A 21,353-nucleotide genomic window follows, 5' to 3' on the forward strand; every position below is an offset into this window, starting at 1 on the left:
CTTTCTCCCTCTCTTTCTCACCCTTTCTCCCTCTCTTTCTCTCCCTTTCTCCCTCTCTTCCTTACCCTCTCTCCCCCTCTTGCCCTTCCTTAGACGACCGGCGGCACCCTGGCGGAATTATGCAGCCGCCTGAGTCGGAGTATAGACTTTGAAGGACGCACGTGTACTGCGGCCCTGCCAGCAAATGTGTGGCGTGCCTTCCTCGTCGGCGCCACACCCCGCTACACCCACCACGCCCTCCATCCGCGCCCCAGTCCACAATACGTTTGTTGTCCGGTTTGCTTTGAACGTTTCGGGCGACAAACGAATAAGGTCGGTCTGGTGGACGGAATGAAATGTCAGAGAATGGCCCAGCCGAGGCGCCCGCCCACCTCCCCGTGGGGCGCGTGGACCTGCCCGCCTGCGCCCAGACCTGCGTCCTTTGTGGCGCTGCGCTGAGCTCCTCTCGGGCCGTAGCGCTGTGTACTGCTCTGAGGGTACATCAGACTGGGGTCCGGCCCGCTTTTATTGTCGCACTGGGGACGGGCGGTCGACCAGGGGGGCCCGCGCATCTCGACAAACAACACGTTTGTTTTTACAGGATTTGAAAATACGACCTCCAGTCCCCGGTAGCCTAGAGACGGAGAGGCAGCGTTGCTGTCACTGTCAAATTTATTCACCCAGTTACGAAATCCTGGCAGAACAAAGGTTATGTGCGTGTATCTGTTTGGGGCTGGGCCCCGTTTGGATCGGCTGGAGGCGCGTTCGCTGCTTCGTAATATATTGCGCCATGATTGCGCTATAACAGGCTGCTCGGAACGCCCTCTCCTCCGCTACAAGCGACTCGCTGGATGTGCCAGCTGGAGTTCTCATTTTCTGCAGGTAAACAGTAATTCTAGGCGACAAGGGAGCCGAATGAGACGGCACCAGTCGTTGGCCAGGCTGTTTGCGTCATCACGAGCCGACTTCTACTGCTGTTTGAGTAGTGCTGGCTAGAACCGCAATCCTGCTCTGCAAATAGAAGTGTGTGACAGTCGACGGCTGGAAAGTGCGTGCCGAAGTGTCATACACACAAGAGTGAGGCTACGTGTGGCGTTTGCGCGCCGTGAAGCTATCGACCTGACGATCGAGTGAGGGCCGCCGGACCAGGTGGCGCGGGGCAGCCTCGGGTCCGCTCGGGTCTTTAGCCGCGGTGCCGTGTGCCGCTGGTGCCGCGCATCCAGAGCCACTGGGGCGTGCGGGGCCGGCGGGGGCGAGCCGGGAGGGGAGCGGCCGGAATCGATGTACTGTCCTGACAATCGGGTTGGGCCATCTCCCCCCGACCCCCGCAGGGAGACCGCGGCACCGCGGCCCCCGGGAGCACCGCGACCTATCGCGTCCTCATTATCGGGATCAGCACTGCCGAGTCTGACGTAATCTTTTGATGAAAGAAAGTCGGACGCTCAAATTAAGCCCAGATGAAGGCGGGCCTTTGCCGTGCTTGGGGGACTCGAGGGAGCAGTCACGGGGTTTGGCCACCTCGAGGCCCCGGAGCCGCCCTGCTTCAGCCCCTCCCCGCCCGTTCGTCCTATTGACAAGCGCCGTCGGGAGAGTGAGTGATTATTCTCTCCAAAGCCACGAGTGTCTCGGCTCGGCGGCAGCAAGGCGGTAGAAGGCGGGAGCCCGCCACCGCCAATCTCAGCCTCAGCCCGGCCGTCCCGTCGCAGCGCGGGGGAGGGCGCCGCCCTTGTTCGCCTCGGACGCGAGTCATGCATGATTTGGTGGGCGGCGGTGCACGGCAAGGGCTCTGGGGCTTCCCCGGAGGGTCATGTCCCTATGTCCCTCGTATAGGGCGCGCTCCGCACCGCACCCCGCCACGCCCGGCCCGGCCCTGCCCCGCGTCAACAGGCCAGCAAACCCATCGGCCCGGGCTCCGATCGATGGCCTGCGGTAACATCGCCTCCGTGTCACCAGTAAAGCCCGCTCGGTCGGCGGCGGCGGCGCCGAGTATCCAGCGCCGCCGCTGTAAATTCTATTGTCGCGTCATTTTACGACCAATTTCTCTCTTGAAGTATAAGTAACACCGTCAAATGAATAAACTGTAATTGTAGCGTTGCGGGTCGGGTTTATGAATGAATAAGAATTGCTTTGTGTCATTATGTAGAAAGTGCTACACGTAAATGAGCTATGTATTTAACTGATGACCGAGTGCAAACAACACAAGCACACTACATATTTTGTTGATGGAAACACAATTTAAATGTCTCTTTACGAATAATTCATTCTTTATATCTTATGTAGGAGGCATTTGTTGAAAATTCGCCGTAATTTTACGACCGACCAAATTTTCCTAGTGACTACCGAGCCCGACGCGCACCGCACTGCGAGGCGGAATCGTTATTGCTGCTCCACAACACTTTCGTGACGCCATTAGTCGGCGCGCGTGTTGTGTCGCCTTGCAGGAATCAATCAATCTCTCATGTTGTATGAGAAGCAATAGCAGCATTTCCTCTTTTTAGTGCAAGGACGCACTTTTTATCCTGATCGCGCAACTTTCTGGCGCGTCTGTTGACATTCTGAAAGCTAGGAATATAATTCATGCGTGCGGGTGAAGGGCGAGTTTGGCACCTCTTGGCAATGTCCACGAGGTTGGAGTTCGTGGGAAGAGGTGACTTGATTAATCGAATTTAGCGATGGCAGTAGGGAAGTCGGGTGTGTGTGTGTGTGAGGCTGAAGGTGTGTCCCGGTCCAAACTGTAGCCAAAGGCGTCTAAACGAGCCAGCCGCAGAGGGCCCCGCTCCCCGCCCGCGCGTCTCTGCATGATTCAGGAAAGGGACAAGAGTTGATGTTGAGGGGGGAGGGGGCAGAGTTCCTGAATAAATTGCTATGTTTGCTTGGAGCGAGCGTGTGCGCAGTGGCAGCCGAGTTGCAGCTGAGCGAATGTTCCATTCCTAGCTTTTTGCTCACACCGTTAAAATAGAGGAGGGTTTACCTTGCGTAATACCCTGTACACTTACACCTAACTTGGGTATTACACGGTATTACACATAATGTTCCGAAAGATGTCAAAATAGGCTTTAAAATGGTATTTTGGTTTTGCATTTATAATGCCGGCGTACTCTGTACACGTTCTTTCGAAGTGAAACTCCTCTTGGTTAAAACCTTTGAAGTTTTAGCAGCGTCGCGATTGCAAAGCCGCGCGGAACCCTTTGCATTTCAAATTAGTTTGCTTAATTGAGATGGGTTGTTTCTAATCTCTGTGGAGCTGCCCAGCAACTGTAACAAGTCACAATCAATGGTTCCGAGCGCCTTAGCAAGCGAGTTTTATCTGCTACGAGATTTCTCAATACTTCTGTTGTATCGCCGGTTGCACGCACACGACCGAACTCGCCTCGAGCAAATGTTTGGTGATTTCCCGGCGGCAGCGGGCTTGTACGGCTGCTGCTGTGGGATTATTTGTTGAACAGGACAATCTATCGTGGCCCCACGCTCCACTGGTATCAATTCCATCGCTCGACACATTTTTTGAAACGTGGTTTGAAGGTTAGAATCAAGTTATTGTTTTGGGCATTTGGGGATTTGTAATCAAACCAAACATTTCTGCCACCCAAGTTTTTCCCAAACTAAACGTACCTAGCACAAACGTTTACTCAAAAATGTACAAGTAAAGGTAGTGTTCTACTAAATATTCGGCCTCCGCCTGTAAGAAGACGAATTAAAGAAGTTTCTTCGGGAACGTAGCATTCCTATATCAATGCACGGATCCGCCGCCAGGTTCGTGGAACAGCATTGTACTCTATCCCTTAACCCTGGAAGCCAAAATTGTAAATTAGATAGGGCGCGTGGTTTTCACCACGCGAAGTTAGCTCAACCCCCGGTTTTATATCGGGCCTGATTATCATACAATAACAAATGCCTGAGAGAAGGACATGTTCATGTTCCCCGCCGAGTTGTTATTCTCCGGATGCTCCTCATGGCTCCTCTGTCTGGTCTAGGCGGTCTGAGGGAAAGAAGGCAGACTTGATTGTTGTATACAGCGCCCCCTCCCTCCGGTGTTCTCCCACCGCCCCTATGCCACCGCGCCGCCCTTCCCCCGGGCCTGCTTCGACGTTGGCAGCTCTGCGCGGTCGCCCCCCCCCCCTCTTTCCCTCCCTGCGCGACCCGTGGTGCAGAGCGCCCAACAACCTTTCTCTGCAACAACAATTTTGAACACTGGAAGGAAACATGTCCTGGCTCTTTTCCAAACTCGAGGGGTCGTAGACACTCTCTGGGATATATTGTTGTGCCTTTTATCCGTGGGATTACCAACGTCTTTTCCTAGACGACTCCTAGTACTTCCCAAATCTCGGACTGAAAGGCCATTTCACAGCGCCGCCCTGCTCCCCGCCGGCGGCGCGGTCCAAGCTGACGGTAATATGCCTGCCATTTTGCTAAACATCACTCGAGGTGTAACTTTTTATCCTCCTGATGGGACGACAAGTTTTTCATCCCCTTTCTCCCCCGGAACCCCAACCCCTTTCGTCCAGTGCCCGGCCCGCCCACTCTTAGCCACCCTCGAGGACCCCGGGGCAACGCTGCGCTGGGGTAGGGGCAAGGGGAGGGCTCACTCCCCGAAGCCTCTCCCACGACCAGATGGTGTCTGTGCCGGGTAAGGGTAAGGGGAGGGGGCGGAGCGCCGGCGCCACGCCGGCTAGGCCCATCCTTGGCATCGCAATAAACTTTCAATCTCCAAGGAGGGGCGTTTCCACAAAAATGAAAGCAAGATTCTTATCATTATTGCTGAATGGCGTAGCAGAAGATGTAAGCAATGCGGCGACGAACGGAGATGTGCGACGGGGATCGTAAGAGCCGTCGAGTGGAGATCGCGTTGAACCCGGGGGTCGGACTCAGCAGAAGAGTCGAGGTAAAAAAATAAAAGTAATAAAATACTTAGTCTGGGCGCCTAACAATAAGAATATAATGCCTTAAGGGGTTTATGAATAGCCGAAGCGCCATGTAAACAATATGGATGCTTGCCGTAAACTAATTTGATGTAGGATTAATAAAGGGGGAACCCTACCGGCTCTAAGTACTAAGTAACTTTCAGACAAAATAGGAGAGTAGTGGGCTGTATAACGACAAAAGGTGGTTCAGTACGACGCGCTACTACTCTCTCTCGCAACCACCCACCTAGGCTCGCCCTGCCCTGAGTCGGACGAGGCTGGAATTGGGATAGTTTAGGATAGCCCAACCACGTCAGTGGCGCCGCAATGCGCTGCATTGCTGACAGAATCGCTCGCCAGTTGTATTGTAACACTTTTGGAAAGTGTCACAATCCAATAAAGATACGCTTTTGTATTCTCAAATATTTGAGGAACTCTACTCCACATTCTATTTGAAATAAGACTATAGAGGAGGTATTTCGCATCGTCTTTGCGCTCTGTCCCTCCGCGTACCCTAGCCTTGCGGCCGGCTGCATCGGCCTGGAAAGCTCTATACAAACTACTGTCATTACATTACATTTCCAGAGTTATTTACTTTCATACTTTAATAAGTCAATTTATGTGCTCGCCAAATTATTCTTTCAAAAAAGGAATTGTACAGAGTGGGTGATCCGCTCCGTCTTTTTAAAATGCTTTACTGTACCGGATTCACGCGTTCGGGCGGGCTTGCCTACCGTCGCCCGTCGCTCGCCAGGGCGTCTTACGGCGCCGTGCGAGTATGCAACCCGTCCGCACGTAAGAATCCGGTACAGTATAAGCATTTTAAAAAGACGGCGTGGATCACCCACCCTGTGTTACAAATTATTCAAATAATTATTCAAATGACGCTCTTTAATTGTTGAATTACAGAACGAGTTCAGTTAAAACAATACGCGTTCGTTTCTATAAAAGTATACTAAACATTTTCTAAATCAACAGCATAAATTTTAACATCCTCCCTCCCCCCAAGTCTTCCTCTCCACCTCGATACACACCCGTCTCTTGCTGTATATAGAGCCTACCCCGTGGGCGCAATCGGCGCAATAATCCCTAATTGGGTGGAGTTTTCGACGGGCAAACTAGTGCTGCAGTGGAACGCGCGTCAGCTCCACTCGACTATCGACTCGCTTGCTGGCTTCAAAGCCGCTGGGCGAGTGCCGAGTGTGTCTGCTCCAGCGCACAGCGAGTAGCGCGGCAGGGCGGCGCGGACTCAAAGCAAAGTAGCCGGCGTGACTTCCTTGCGACACTGGGGCGCCGCCGAGTTTGTGCGCCTTGTCTATCCGTGTGATCTCGTTGGAGTGTGTGTGTTTGTGAGTCTGTGTGTGTGTTTGTGAGTGTGAGTGAGTGTGTGTATGTGTGTGTGTTTGTTTGTGCCCGTGTTGAGGGAGTGAGTACGAAAACAATGGGGAGTAGCGGAACAGTGATGTTGATACAGTTGTCTGGTGGGTTGGGGTGCCAAGGCGACCCCTAGTAATTGTGGAACTTCGCGGAACTGTCGGGTTCTGCTGCTGATACGGTGTGAAGTAATGGAAACGAGGGTGCAGAGATATGAATGTGCTAGTCGAGCAAAAAGAGGCAGGGAGAAGAGATGGGAGTGAGTGGGTGACGGCGGTGGAAAGAGCAAGCGAGAAGCAAGGACCTTTGCATGCCAAGTAATTCCTAGAGTGGGCTCATTGTGATAATGGCCAGTATGTATGAATGAGGGTGTGGGTGCCGTTGCAGCAGCGGGGCCGACATGAAGTGCGGCGGCTGCACGGTCGACGATGACGCCGCGGGCGATGGCGGCGAGGACGCGGCCAACAGGGCTCTCCTCGGAGACCGCAACGTGCCCGTCATCATTTACCCGGCCACGGCGGCGTCGGCCGCCCTGCCCCACGGGGCAGGAGGAGGGCGGAGGACCAAGAGCGAGTCGGGGGATATGGAGCGGCGCATCATATGCAGCAGCCCTCCGCACGCCCCCGGACACGCGTACGCAGACATTGGCGGCAGCGAGGGCAACTTTGCCTCCTGCCTGCAGCAACAGAGCAAAAGAGCGTCCACGGGGGAGGCGAGGTGGTCCTCTTTGAAGGAGACCTCGGTGCACATGCGGTCTGGCAGCGGCAAGCGCGCGAATGGTGGCGCCAGCATCGTTCTGCAGCAGCCGGAAGTAAACATCACCTCTTCGACCAAGGTCATCGGCAAGGAGGTAGCGCATATTTTTATCACAAGTGTTCGACTGTTGTGTGTTTGTTTACGTGTGTGTGTGTGTGTGTGTTTTGAGTAATTGCTATATCGATCCGGTGACTTTTCCATCACCCTACATTCCGTGCCAGAGTGAGTAAATTCATCAGCGCGAGGCAAACTTTGTGCCATCAACTTGCTGAAGAAATAAGTTGTGGGCGGCCACGTCGCAGGCCGGACCTGCTCGCCGCAGAAGGGCCGATGCTGGACGGGGATCGAACTAAACGAGCGATGCGACGACGCTGGGCTGCCCGGGTCGCATACCCATCCGCGAAAATGAAAAAGACTTCGGCGGACCAAAAGTTTGCGATCTGTAGAGGACAGGGGGTGGGGGTGGGTGCTCCGGCTATTTCCATTGTCAGTCGATGCCGTCCTGGCCCTGGCTTGCTGGATTTTCACCTCGAATTTCACCACCCTTCCACCGTGTTGCAGGTGCTGTCGCTGGGCGCTGATGTCCTGCCTGAATACAAGCTGCAGTCGCCACGGATGCACCACTGGACAGTGCTGCACTATTCACCCTTCAAGGCTGCTTGGGACTGGCTTATCCTCATACTAGTTTTGTATACCGCAATCTTCACGCCGTACGTCGCGGCTTTCCTCCTGAACGAACCAGATTTCAGCAGTCGCAAGAGCCGCAAGTATGGCGACGACCCTATTGTCATCGTCGACCTATTAGGTATTTGCGGACACTTTTGCTCGTTCGAAAGGTACTTTAGAACTAATTTTGACGTTAATTATTAATCTTACATTACCAGTGGACGTAACCTTCATCGTGGACATTCTTATAAATTTTCGCACGACGTATGTCAATGGAGCCGACGAGGTGGTCTCACATCCTGGGAAGATTGCGGTGCATTACTTTAAAGGATGGTTCGTCATAGACCTTGTAGCTGCCATCCCTTTCGACCTTTTACTGTTTGGGTCCGACACCGATGAGGTGAGTACATCAGGTCATATTACTTTTAAAATGTTAATTTTGCGCTGCTATTACAATTTAGGAGTTTATGGCTCTGTATCTATCAAAATACATAGATGATTGTCGTCAGCTAAACTATACCAGTTGAACCAGTAACTATTTACCCTGTCGGGTCAACACCTTCAAAAAACCTCTCTAAACTCGTGCTAACACTATTCTCGTCAAATAGCAAACGATTTGTGGCAGATAATTCTCTTAAGGAAAAGGTATCTGGTTCAGTAGGTATATTGCTGTCATAAATTAACATGTTCAGTGCGGCAGGAATATCTAGACGTGGACAAATTCAGCAATGTGCGCATTGCTTTGAAGCCACACTGAACATGTCAATTCTTTCCTCATCTGCAGTTATTAGTTTTACTCTTTTTTAAAAAGCGTATACAGTAATTTGTAAATGTTCGAAGTGTAAAACAGCGTACTTTGCAGGCATTTGTTTCATAATTTCTAGCTTAAACGTTAAAATTAGTACGGCAATCTACATGAGAATACGTTTGTGCTAGCTTGGATGACAACATATAAAGCCAGATTTCAAATTAAACCGACACAAATGTAGTTAACATAAAAACAAAATATAGCTAGCACAGTTTCGGGTGAAGTCTGGTAGTGCGACCCTGTTTGGAATTATTCACATAAGCTTGTACGCAAACATGTGCCAAGTTAGTTTCCATTTTTGTTTCCATGACGCTAAAATTTATAGAAAATAATTGGTACGTGGGCTATCAATATTCATTTTAACAATGCGAGACATTTACTGTAGATAATAGGATTGTAATTGTTAATCTATTAAGATGCATGGACTTGCGCATATGAGTAATATTTTTTTAAAGAAACCTCGAATGAAACGTTAAATCATTGTACATGAGGCAGTCGATGGGATGAAAATATGTAGTCCTGTGCGAAAGAAAAAAAAAAACAATTTTCTGTAATTTTCTTTTGCAGTATGAAAGTGATAACTCCTAAAAAGACACAGAACCTCATTATGAAACCTTATTATCAGTAACTTATCCAGACTTCCAAACTATCTTAGCGAAGCCAGAGTCCCTTAAACAAAGAAATAAGGAATTTCCGTGTAGGTCGCAGAGTAAGTCAGAAGAACAAAACTGGATCTAGAGAGCTGTGATGGGGATGGACGTGGGAAGGAGTGGGCGAGGACCTTTACCCACTGCCTACATGCTCCTCCCCGCGTCCACCCGCACAAAGCGATCTGATTCCGTTTTTGTTCTTAATTCGTTTTCTACCATAATTGAAACACTATATGATAAAACGCTGAAAATTGGATCATAAAAAGTGACCAGACTGGGGACAAGCGGAGTTTTGTTGTACACTTAAGGAATAGCTTGGTCCAGCATGTAGAACACACGAGCTACTCCTGTTATTCCAATACAGCCTCAGCTTTGAGATGTAATATGTCAGCTATCTAGGGAAGAACCAATGGCGTTACCAGTAATAGCTAATGTATTTCACCTTGAAATGTAGTCGTAGGTTTACGGGGGAAAGAGGGGAATCCACAATGTATGTTGTAAAATTAAAATGGCAAATTTACAAGCTCTTCGTATCGACTTTGGAATGATCGCCAAGCATGAACAGACTTTAGCAAATTTACAATATATTTTACGTGATAAGAAAATGATGTGTTAAAAGTAAAACATCAACATATTTTGTCTCCTTTTTAATACATGCAAGAGCTCCCTGGTGCCCAGACAGCCAACATATTATCTAAGCTGACGCTTTTTCTTCCATGTAGCACAGGCGGCGCCTCTAGCGGTTGTGAATTTGGTGGGGCCAGGTGGATGCAAGCAATGAAATACAATGAAAACCAAAGTGTGCATGTGGCATACACATTGCTGTGTTCAACTCTATGGTACCTATTCATTTGGACTGGGCTGGAAACTCACATACTTTAAACGGTTCAACATTACATTTTCAGTCTAGTGTTGAAGATGTGCATACCAGTTGTACACTTTATTGATCAGTGGTTTGACAGCCACAGCCAATTGGGGCCACCGACCAACTTCGCTACCGCGCGCGCTCCGCTGCTACCCTCTGCTAGGTCATTCACCCATTTTCTTCCTCACAACAATATGACACGTTCCAAAAGACTAACTAAATAGCTAAATGCATGTATGCGATCTAGTTTGGTCCCATGATTATAGAAAAATAGGAAATGCTAGTTAATTTTGTTCTGATTTTTCCTTGGTTGTACTATTTTGCGTTTCAAAGACTGCTTTAAATCGCTGTATAAATATAGTGTAGATACATTAAAAGCCGCGAATAGCCCTCTGTAAATGTTGATACCTTCAAGTTAATTAACCAATTGCATGTAACGTTTTAGTCTTAGTGAGCTAAAACTAAGTTGTGGTTTTGCATGTATCACAACGAATGTTTGTGTCATCTATCTGACGGTTATCACCCTGATTTCGAATGGCTTATTTAGTAGTGTACTAAGTTGTACTGTAATCAAATTCATTTAATTCCAAAGGTGCTAAACCTTTAAATTCTCATCTTTTGTAATCTGTCCATTACCCTACTATTTCCTCTGTGTTCTTTGTGCAACTGTACACCCTACAGAAGAAAATTCCACGTACAAAATATATTTATTACGCACAATCTGGAAATTAATAGATATTTTGAACATAGAGTCATAGCTGTGATTTGTATTGTGCTGTGGATGACTTGTTTCTGTGTGTAGCTATTGACTTTTCTGCCCTTTTGCAGTTGGGCTTGGATGCGGATGAGGTTAGTCAACATCATAGGTGCGGCCCCACCGACGCAAGCTTCTTCCTCGCCTCACCTCAGTTAATAGGGGAGACTAATGCAAAAATGAAAAGAGCGACCAAATATTAGGTCGCACCTTGTTCGTATGTTGCGGACAGGCTCTATAACGAGAAAAATATGGCCACTAATGTAACTCGTGCCCCAATGTAGGACCTCTAGATTCCGCTTTTTTAAAGTTTCTCTTACAAGGTCTAATTTTACATAGGCATCAATGGGGTAAATATTACACGGGGGTAGTGTAATATGGCAAATATTCTATCATTAAGTCCCATTTTTTTTACGTCGGTCTCCTTTCGTGCTACCGTTCGCATATGGATTTCACTTTTGTATGTGATGCTTTGCATTTGTTTTGGCTTTTCCTGGCTGACCCTTGCATTATAGATTGAGTTAATGCACGACTGTAGAACATTAGAATTTTTAGAATAGTCTCGAAAAGTTAAAGATCTGATAAATATCTAACACTACGTGACACCACTTAAAACGGTCTTCTACGGTTACAGATAGTAAAAGTAAAATTTACTTACATTTTAAAATGCGTTCTTATATGTCTTGGTACACTACTGAAAATGTTATTGCACCCAAACACGATGAATATTGTATGGGGTTTATCGGGACAAGTTAACACGATTCCACATTTGCGCTTTGTTCGACTTACGTTGTTTCAGATAAGCCCTCTCAACGAATCTAATGTTGATACGCAAAGTCTTCTGCACGAATGACCTGCACGCTGTGTGACACTTCTCTCTTTGCTTTTAATCTCTTTACACGTCTCTCAGCACTATTGTCAGCTTGTCCCTTCAGTGTGCATGTTACTTCCAGGCGGACGAGTACCTGGGAGACGACACATTTGACACTGCATCAGGTTCAGGAGGGGAGGAGGTGAGTGGTGGTTTTCATCTGGAACCTGTCGTGTCCCCTTTCGCGATTGGTGTGGGTGTTGCATGCCATGCTGCATGTGGCGTTTGTCTTGTCGATTTCCATTGTTATCAGCACGTAAGTCTGATGAGCATTGACTCTGGTATTGTTATCGGGAATGAAATCTTAAGCAATCTTAAAACTTGCACTACTATTAGGGACAAAGTTTCGCTCACCGCATTTCGGAAAGGCTCTAGTGGCTGAAATTCTGAAGTAATTCAGTACATTGCGGTTATCCCGCTGTGTTTATGCTGCATAGAGAGATGCGATATAAGGTCTGCGGAGGACACCATTCGACAAGCGCCACACGACGTGTCTGAAAACCGAAAAATTAAACCTACGAATTCCTTTGATATCCTTGCCCCTGCCCCTGACAGAACACCTCACCAGTCGAACTCCTTTTCTGCTCAAGCCTTTACTTTCCTCTTCCGGCTATCGCCTTTTCTCCAGAACTTTTCGCAAACTCACTCCACTGCTGATGCTTTTGTTTCTGCTCTCCTCGGTTTGCTGGTTACGGACTGCCTCAGCTATAGACGGGCAGACCAAAAAAAGGGGGCCTTAGCTCACCGACCGTGCACAACTCGAAAGGCAGTGTGGGCGGAAGGTTAGGGGTGAGGGTAGCAGAGATGGGCAGTGCGTAGCCAAACCAAACGAATGGTACACATTAGTCGTGTTTGACTCGAACACATCCGACGTGTTACAAGACATTTTTTCGTTTGGTAAAGAATAAAACGTTGGTTAACTTGAGGACGAGGAAGAAAATAAATAACAAATTGATAACACAAAAGTCAAGCTAATTTGTAAAAGTTTTGTTTAAGCTCTTTATTACTGAACTGTTAGTGTTCAACTTCCTGGTCGTAGTTCATACTCTCAGGTGTTAGACTGTTAACTTTAATACTAAAAACTGTTTGACAGTAAATTCATACACTAAATGTGTCCAAACCTGCATGGGCAACCCTGAAGTTGAACACATCTAACTGTGTACTTTTCTGTTCAACACTTTTCAGTATTCGAACATCCAGTCGAACACTTGTAAGTGTGCAACGAAGTGCTAAACACCGGTATACACTTACAGGTGCACTCCAGTTGCACACTTTTCAGTATTGGCTGAGGATGTGACCCTTTCCTTTTTCCAACAAATTTGGCATATACAAACGGTCAAATTATTTCTACATCGTAACAAAGAGGGGAACGTAGGGCGTGCGTTCAGCCTAGGTGTGCCACGTCACCGCGATCCTATCGATGACACCCAATCGGTATTCAGTGTTGGTGGGGGCATGCATTTTGTGAACGCTCCGGCCCCAACCCCTCTTCACGCCCCCCTCTCCTCCCGGGATAGTAAGTCCCGTGGCTTAGTCGATATCGCCCTCCCGGCCCGGCCTGGCCCAGCGTAGCGGGGACCTGCTCTACACTGCGCTCCTCTCCGCCCAGCGCAGCGAAGGGATGGCAACGGAGGACCTGGGGGTGGACGTGTGGGGGGTGGCAACCTTGCAGCGCATGCGCCGAGGTCAGCCGGCCCGGGGGCCGGGCCGCAGGGCGGATGGGGAATGGCAACACTGCAAGAAGGAGCCTTTGCATGCTGAATTCCAACGAAGGTGGCTGTGATAAGGATGTGTAAGAGGTGCGTCATTTAATATTTGCAAGCCTGCTTCGAGTCAATGAATAAGCAGGAGCTAATGCAAAGGCATGATATAAAACTGGATGGTAAATCAATTACCTAGTTAAGTTAAACAGAGGGATTCGGGCAGGAGGATATTAAAGTAGTAGTAAAGAGTCTACCTATGTGCTATGATAGATTGTCCAACTATAAGAAAAGTAAACGATGGGCGGGAAGGGGTGGATCATGGTGGAATCTTGATACTGTCTAAGCCCGCCACCTTGCACCTCTTGCACCACCAAGCACTGGAAATGCTGAAGTTATCACTGTTATTCAATTCATGTGACGTCACATTCGTTAACATGTAAAAACTGTCACATTGGTCAAACTGTGATTCGTTTCAACCTGACTCAGCCGCGCCAAGCATGATGACTACGTTCCAAAGTTGCATGAAAAATCATGTGAAGCATCCAAAGGAATGTGACCCATGTAAAGTAATGTGACGTCACATGAATTTATTAACAGTGATGTCTCTCGTCTGAAAAGAGTGACGGAATTTCGTTGCTCACTTTGGGCTATGCCTGTTTTCGTAACTCTATTTATGTGAGTATTGAAACATCGCTCCCTGTGAGTGATAGTTTTGGATCATCCCTCCTTTTGAGCGACGGTTGCAATTCTCAAACAGCAATATTCCAATATCGTCACTCAAATAGAGTGACGAAAAAAGCGTGGCTCCTCTACGAGAAACGAAATTGAAAGCATTGTGTAGCTCTTCCAAGAACAAGAGCGACGAGCCTGACACACATTTTCAGTGAGATCGTGGTGTATGGTGTGCTTTACAAGAATATGCATGCAGAAATATAATAATTAGAGCATTGGCGAGTAGCATGTACACATAACATACACGAGGTAAAAATCTTATCGCTTCGTATTTTTTTGTTTTATGTAGCGTTAGTCTGAAGGAATTAGTTTAGTACGTTCACTACCGCCAAGCTTAACGGTGTAATGAATTGTCATGACCTGTAGTAAGCCATAGTTATTCTTTGCTCAAGGAGCTGGTATGGCCTGTAACAACAGAGTCTTTCTCTCTGAATTTGCCGAGTCTCAAATGGGCTGTTACTTGGCCCACTGAATGTCGTGGATGCCAAATCCAACACTGCTGTACCTCAGTCACCCGAGTCATCACATGCTTTCTGCTCGTCTAGTGGGCTAGTCACAGTACCATCACAATAATATTCCCGGTTTCCAAAAACAGATCCCTGAACTGGTTGCATGTCCCCTCGAGAGCACGGCGCTTGCTATAGCATTGGAGCCGGTGTGGCGGCAGTGGCGCGGGCCGTGATGGCTTACCCGCCTCCGCGCGACTCTCTCTGTCCGCAGACCACCACCCTGATTGGCCTGCTCAAGACTGCCCGGCTGCTCCGGCTGGTGCGGGTGGCGCGCAAGATCGACCGCTACTCCGAGTATGGCGCCGCCGTACTACTGCTGCTCATGGCCTCCTTCGCCTTGTCCGCACACTGGCTCGCGTGCATTTGGTAAGCTGAACGACCCTCCTAAGAAGCGTCTGATTAATTTACACCTGTTTTGGTCCTACACTGCGCAAAAGTACAGAACGGAACTGGTCCGTCCATGTTTTGTCCCTATCTGGCTCGGAGGCGAAATACCTCGCTGTTTTCTTTTGTACACACCTTAGCAGTCGCCTTCTCCTGGTAATCCTTTGAAGCGACGTGGAATTCAATTCTGTCTTTGTGTTTTTTATGCGAAAATTTCTACGCGCTCTTTTCATAGAGCCCCTGGCTTGTCTCACTTAGCACGACAGGGGTGTTAAAGTTGGCCTTTGCCTGCGGCCTTCCTGCCAAATAATAATCTCCGGCAGGTGGCACGTATAAACTTTTAATTGGGACCTGCCATGCCATTCTGCAGGGACCTTTGAACCTAATCCTCACCTAATAACGACGGTTGGTCGCTCAACTGCTGGATTTGAGTTTGAGATATACGGCGAAAGCAGAGAGGGAGAAAGGACCAGGATCAGTCAGAGAGTGCGTGGAGTTCAGCAAACGTTCTGGTCGAGGACACGTGTACACCTTTCGCACAGCCGAGGACACGCCTTTATCACGCCAAACTCTCCCCTCCCATTGTAGTCTCACCTTGAATTACACTGGAGCGCCCCGAGCGGGCTGGCAGCTGTGGAGCTGTTTGCTCTCTGCGAAGCTCCTAAAAGAGTCCTTGTGAAACACGCCACCCTCGCGGGTATTATCCGGGCCTGTATTTCCCTTTTTCGCTCTCAAGTTCTCGGCGTCGCTAACAAACTTTGACTTTTTGTGTGCTCTCCTTCAGGTACGCTATTGGGACTGCTGAACGGCCCCGCCTTCCGAATAAAGTGGGGTGGCTCGATGCCCTGGCGAACGAGACGCACGAGTTCTACGGGCCTAACAACACAGGCGGGCCGTCTATCAAGGTGAAACAACACACGTACATTACAAGAAGAACATAGTGACTGTTCTCTCAAAGACTGTCCATCTTGAAGTGCATTAACATCGAATTACTCCATTCGATGTACTAATCGTTGTTGTGGGATCGTTATTGTTTACAGTCTCGTTACATCACAGCTTTGTATTTCACCTTTAGTAGCCTTACGTCAGTCGGGTTTGGCAACGTGGCGCCCAACACGGACGGTGAAAAAATTTTCACCATATGCGTCATGTTAGTTGGATGTGAGTTATTCGCCATCTTCAGCAAATAATAATCTTGGAGTTAACCGAGAATTATTCACTTGAATTGCAAATTTGCAATTACCTTAAGATAGCGCTTTAACCCTGACCTTCGAACTAACTTTGAATGATTTTCCGCCCCTCAGCCCTGATGTACGCTAGCATCTTCGGTAATGTGAGTGCCATTATTCAGCGGCTGTACTCCGGCACTGCACGCTATCACACGCAGATGCTCCGAGTCCGTGAGTTTATCCGCTTCCATCAGATTCCAAACCCGCTGAGACAGCGCCTGGAGGAGTACTTCCAGGTGAAACAACTGCTCCATAATTTATTATGCTTCTAATATTTTATGAAACAAGTCTTGACTCTGCCCTGTTTTGCTCTCAGCACGCCTGGGCGTACACCAACGGTATCGATATGAACAGCGTCCTTAAGGGCTTCCCAGAATGTCTGCAGGCGGACATCTGTTTGCACCTAAATAGGAATCTCCTCACAAACTGTTCGGCTTTTGAAGGGGCGTCTCCAGGCTGCTTAAGGTACTGTTTCATTTGGCTTGACTTGAGGGGCGCCGTGCAGTAGACTGTCCCGCAGGGCAAGTATGTCGTGCGGTAGTGCCTACCCTCTCATTGACAGGCGCTCGACCGAGAGGCTGGATCGAAATGCACATTTCACGTTTAACTTCACTCCCTAGCTCGGTCATGATGTTTACTTGACAATTACTTCTTATTTTTCCTTTACAGGGCTCTATCCCTAAAATTCAAGACGACCCATGCGCCTCCCGGTGACACATTAGTCCACCGTGGAGATGTGTTAACGTCCCTTCATTTCATCTCAAGGGGATCGATAGAAATTCTAAAGGAAGACATTGTCATGGCCATCTTAGGTACGTGCTGAGCGTTTCCTTTTCATTCGTATTGTGAGGATAGAGGGTTTCCATGGCGTACGTGACTGAATGTGCAGGCAAAGACGACATCTTCGGCGAGAGTCCGTGCCAGTACTCTACGGTGGGGAAATCTTCTTGCAACGTTCGCGCGCTCACGTACTGTGACCTCCACAAGATCCACCGTGATGACCTACTCGACGTGCTGGAGCTCTACCCAGAGTTTTACAACACGTTTGCCAGCAGCCTAGAGATTACTTTTAACATGAGAGACGTGAGTTCAACTGATTTTTCTTCTTTAATTTTGTCTGATGTTGCATTTGCTTTCTATGGCCATTTGAGAGAGTAGGACATTCCTTGCAACAGTCAGATCTGACACTCGAGTGACACACTTTGAATGAAGTACCTACTTATCACCTTTGAACTGTTTGATTTAATCTTAAAATGTCGAACAGGAGGAACAGCCAGGTGTCGACCCCCGCTTCATGAGGCACCGGCCCTCAAAGTGCTCGTCGTCGGACGTTGAGCACCAGGAAGCTGAACACAGGAAGCAGGGCTATCGCAAAGGGCCCCGGCGGAGAAGGCCGCTCGACAAGAGCCCCGAGAGAACGGGCGAGCGGAGCGAGCCTGGCGGACCACTGCACCAACAGGACTCGTTCCAACGACAGAGCAGCGAGGAAACCTGCTCGGAATAGTGAGTAGGGTAAAGAGGCTGTAAGGGATTTCTGTCGGTCCTGCGTGTGACGGAGAATTGTGCTAGCCCCCTTTCTTTCTTGATGTTCTCTAAAGCTTTCCTTCTGTTGTCAAAAAGTGCATAGGAGTAAACATTTTTAAAGCGACGCAATTGGGCGTAAACCGCATATGCATATTAGATACCTATCACCGTAAATAGGAAACGCCAGCTCCACCCCACCGAGAAGTTGTGACCTCTGATGGTAATGCCTTCTCTTTGTCGTGTCCGTATTGTTTCTAGCGAACGGGTGGTGAGGTCAGAACGACAGCAGCGCCCTTACGCGGAGTCCTCCCAGAGCACGATGCGGTGCCCGGGAGGGGTGGGCGAAAGCGGCGCGGGGGTGGGGCCCCATCAGACTGTGCCCCAGGTGGCTGTGCAGACCGAGTCGTGCGCACAATGTGGCCGCCGGGACCTGGAGCTCAACGCCAAGGTGGACAGGCTCAGCAAGTATGGAAACTGACGTGTATAGTGTCTAATATCTAATGTCGAGGAGGACCACTCGTCTCACCTTCACTCACTTACTTTCCAGACAATTGCAGTGGTTAGAAGAGACAATGGCAAATGACCTAAGGCAGGTGCTGACTCTGGTGCAGCAGCAGGCCGCCTTAGTTCACCCAGTCCCCGAACCGCGAGAGGTAAGCCTGTGCACGTACGGCTGACATAAGGGAACCTTTTCAGGTGTAAATCTCCGATTTCCCTGAAACTTGGAAAGTTTGAAGGTTGTTTCAAAATTGAACAAGTAGTTCTCCCCTATATAGGTTAGGAGTAAGGGTTTTTAAAGAAGATGTTTTTGCAAAATGTAAAGCAGTTTTCTAAGGGGTTACTCGTCCAATTAGTGCCATTTAGCCCCAAATTTTGTCCGTTTTCCTCTATTTTGTACCGTCAAGGCGGTAGATGGATATTTGGGACCAAAAGCAGTGTGAGGCTTCAGTTAACCCCTTCTAACTGCGAGGTTTAGGAAAATTTTCCAGTGCCATCTGACTTCTATTATAATAACCTTAAAAATTTCTGAGTTTCAACGAAATCAGATATTTTCGCCCCCTGAAAAGGTTCCCTTATGAGTGTGGGCCATGACAGTGCGCCCGACTAACACATTGCTTGCAGTCCTGGGCGGACGCTGGCCCTAGCCTTGGTCCAAGGCCATCGCACCCCGTGCAGCGCAGTGCTAGCCTCCCGCAGAACCCAACCAGCCCAGCGGCAGCCGGTTCCTCACACCAGTCAGGGTAGGGGAAAGACCGAGGGAGTTTTACCTTGCGTAATACTATGTACACCCGATCTGGGTATTACACGATATTACGCAAAATGTAATACCAAAAAATATCAAAATGTGCTTTAAAAAGGTTATTTTTTTCCATGTAATACCACGTAATACAGTGTAATACGAAGTACTCTGTACACGTTTTTTTTTTTTTTTTTTTTTTGTTGAGTAAAACCCCCCTCGGGAAAGACTGATGGGCCCATGCAGCATAAATTGCGCCGCATGCTATCCGATAGATGGGCGTTGCACTGTTATTCAAACACGGTGACGTCACGTTCAATCCAATACTAACTGTGCCACATTGCTTAGCATATCGTGTCACATTCTTTAGAACCTGGCGTGCCCTTGTCTCACTGGTTCAGTGAATGGCAGACGTATGTTGGTAATAACGAATTTGAGACAGTAGTATTGTGTGTGACACGAGTCGCACTATAAGATGTGTTGTCAAAGTATTTGAACAACAGTGTGCTAGTAAAGAGCGCTCTCATTTCCGGTTGGTTTTGGTGTAGTCTCTGACGCCCTTTCAAAGGCGTGGCTTTAATGCTGCACACGTACATTTCTAGAAGACTGCACCCGGGACAGAAGCACTCGAACAGCAGCAGACAGCCGCAGCACCAATTAAGGCCGCCGCCGACGCGCAGCATGTCCTCGCCCCTTGATCTCACACAGGTATGTCATTATTTGGCGTTTGCTGCCTCGCGGTAGACTTAGACCTGAAAGCCTCTTGTGTGCCCCGCAGCATTCCCCCACCGCGGCAGCCCGCCAACCCCGGCCTCAGTCAGCCGAGATGACGGCTCCAACCCCTCACCCATCGCCTGGCCCTGCCCGGTTTGATGTCAGGTAAGGGGAGATCTTAGGTTGTTATATTGAGGGGGCGTCATCCCCACTGATAAATAAAGTGTTCAACTGGGCGTACACATGCAAGTGTTCAACACTATGTTGCACAGTAGCAAGTGTTAAACAGTAAAGTTGAACACTTAAAAGTGTTCAACATTAGGTGCTATGAAGCTCTCGACACCTTAAAGTGTTCAAATTTACTGTTGAACACTTCGAAATATTCAAATATCCCGCCAAACACGCCAGTTGAAAACTTCATTTATCAGTGCCTAATCAGCATTCTTGTGTGCAGTCCGACACACCAGTTGGTGGCCAGGGAGGCAACATCTCCTGCCCATCTCGGGGATAACACAAGCGGCTCGATCCGGGCAGCGCCGATCGCCAGACTGGAGTCCCTAGACGAGCTAGACCAAGCGCAGGTGATGATTTCTCTAAGAGCCAAGGAATGCATTAATCCAAAACGGATTTTAACACTTTGAATTGAATTTTCTGAAAGGGTTCCATTACCGTCGACACAAGAATTCCAACAGATCCAGTACCTTCACCGTCTAGAAGTGACTTGAAACCCAAGTCGTCGGAGGTGTAGGCACGCTGCAAGTGCCCCATTCGTTACAAGTATTATGGCTGCAAAGCAAAAATTTTGTTTGATATTTTTAAGAAGATTGTGATATTACTGTTGTGATAGAACAGTGTTTTTTTGATTCTTAGAACAAGTGAGTGGATGGGAAAGAGTGAGTACGAATGTCTTTGATACATGGCAACTTTGTTTAAGGGTACATTTAAACTGTATTATAATTATTTGCTCAGTAATGAGTGTGATTTATGACTGCCTTTCACTTGTATATTAAATGTGTCTAAGGATCCATTTTAGAGCGAAGGAAATTGCATGAATATGTGTTTATATTGGGTACAAAGATAAACATTGTTTAGCCTTACATTTTTATAATACTGCAAATGCGAGCTAATTTATTGTGGCACTTCAAAATGTTTTACGCACTCAAACTTAACCAAGTTGAAAGAAATGTACCACTTGCAAGAACTTTTCGAAACCGTCCGTAATGATACTACAGAATGTTTGCGTTTCGGTGAATTGTTTTGTGAAATGACAAACTTCACTGATGTATATTCCGGATTAATTAGGTCTGATGCTCAAGTTTAAGCTCGAGAGCGGGCTTGGAGACACCGTTACCGTTACTACCTCTGTGTGCTATCCAATAACTTTTAAAATCTGTCTCTTTTTTGGTTTTGGACGTCGGGCCACGCATTACTTCAAGTGGACTAAAAGGGAGAGTTTTTATTGTGTATTGTAGAAGTCTTACGTCAGTGGAAATTGTGGTTCGAGAATGTGCTGGAAGTAAAACAATTGCCTTAAAATTGTAAAGTCACTTTTACTTGATATACCACTGAACTTATGCCCCGCGTGTTTCCCGTTTGCCAAGCAAACTCTCAAAAGGCTGACCTAAACTTAACACAACTTTCATTTTTTTTACGGTGTCTGGTCCTGCAGAGACAAATAGAGGTCGTTTTAAAGGGTA

General features: G+C 48.2%; 1 protein-coding gene across 5 annotated transcripts in view; it reads left to right on the forward strand.

The window, feature by feature from the left end:
- The window catches only part of LOC113217689 (potassium voltage-gated channel subfamily H member 6), a 122,764-nt gene extending 101,411 nt beyond the window's left edge, over nt 1-21,353 (forward strand). For 3 of the 5 annotated variants that reach the window (XM_052277487.1, XM_052277490.1, XM_052277491.1), the window contains 19 exons: nt 7,572-7,815; nt 7,895-8,076; nt 10,828-10,848; nt 11,707-11,766; nt 14,780-14,934; nt 15,737-15,857; nt 15,993-16,113; nt 16,257-16,417; nt 16,498-16,646; nt 16,851-16,993; nt 17,071-17,264; nt 17,446-17,684; nt 17,964-18,170; nt 18,253-18,358; nt 18,828-18,946; nt 19,545-19,650; nt 19,721-19,821; nt 20,111-20,237; nt 20,315-21,353. In XM_052277487.1, coding sequence (XP_052133447.1) covers nt 7,572-7,815; nt 7,895-8,076; nt 10,828-10,848; nt 11,707-11,766; nt 14,780-14,934; nt 15,737-15,857; nt 15,993-16,113; nt 16,257-16,417; nt 16,498-16,646; nt 16,851-16,993; nt 17,071-17,264; nt 17,446-17,684; nt 17,964-18,170; nt 18,253-18,358; nt 18,828-18,946; nt 19,545-19,650; nt 19,721-19,821; nt 20,111-20,237; nt 20,315-20,404 — 2,646 coding nt within the window. In that variant the 3' untranslated portion in view covers nt 20,405-21,353. Of the gene's footprint in view, nt 1-6,641; nt 7,105-7,571; nt 7,816-7,894; nt 8,077-10,827; nt 10,849-11,706; nt 11,767-14,779; nt 14,935-15,736; nt 15,858-15,992; nt 16,114-16,256; nt 16,418-16,497; nt 16,647-16,850; nt 16,994-17,070; nt 17,265-17,445; nt 17,685-17,963; nt 18,171-18,252; nt 18,359-18,827; nt 18,947-19,544; nt 19,651-19,720; nt 19,822-20,110; nt 20,238-20,314 lie in introns of all 5 variants that reach the window. The other 2 variants (XM_052277489.1, XM_052277488.1) reach the window with 1 other exon arrangement.

This window comes from Frankliniella occidentalis, unplaced genomic scaffold (assembly GCF_000697945.3).
Source record: "Frankliniella occidentalis isolate FOCC.00 unplaced genomic scaffold, Focc_3.1 Scaffold10, whole genome shotgun sequence".
Taxonomy (NCBI): Eukaryota; Metazoa; Arthropoda; class Insecta; order Thysanoptera; family Thripidae; genus Frankliniella; species Frankliniella occidentalis.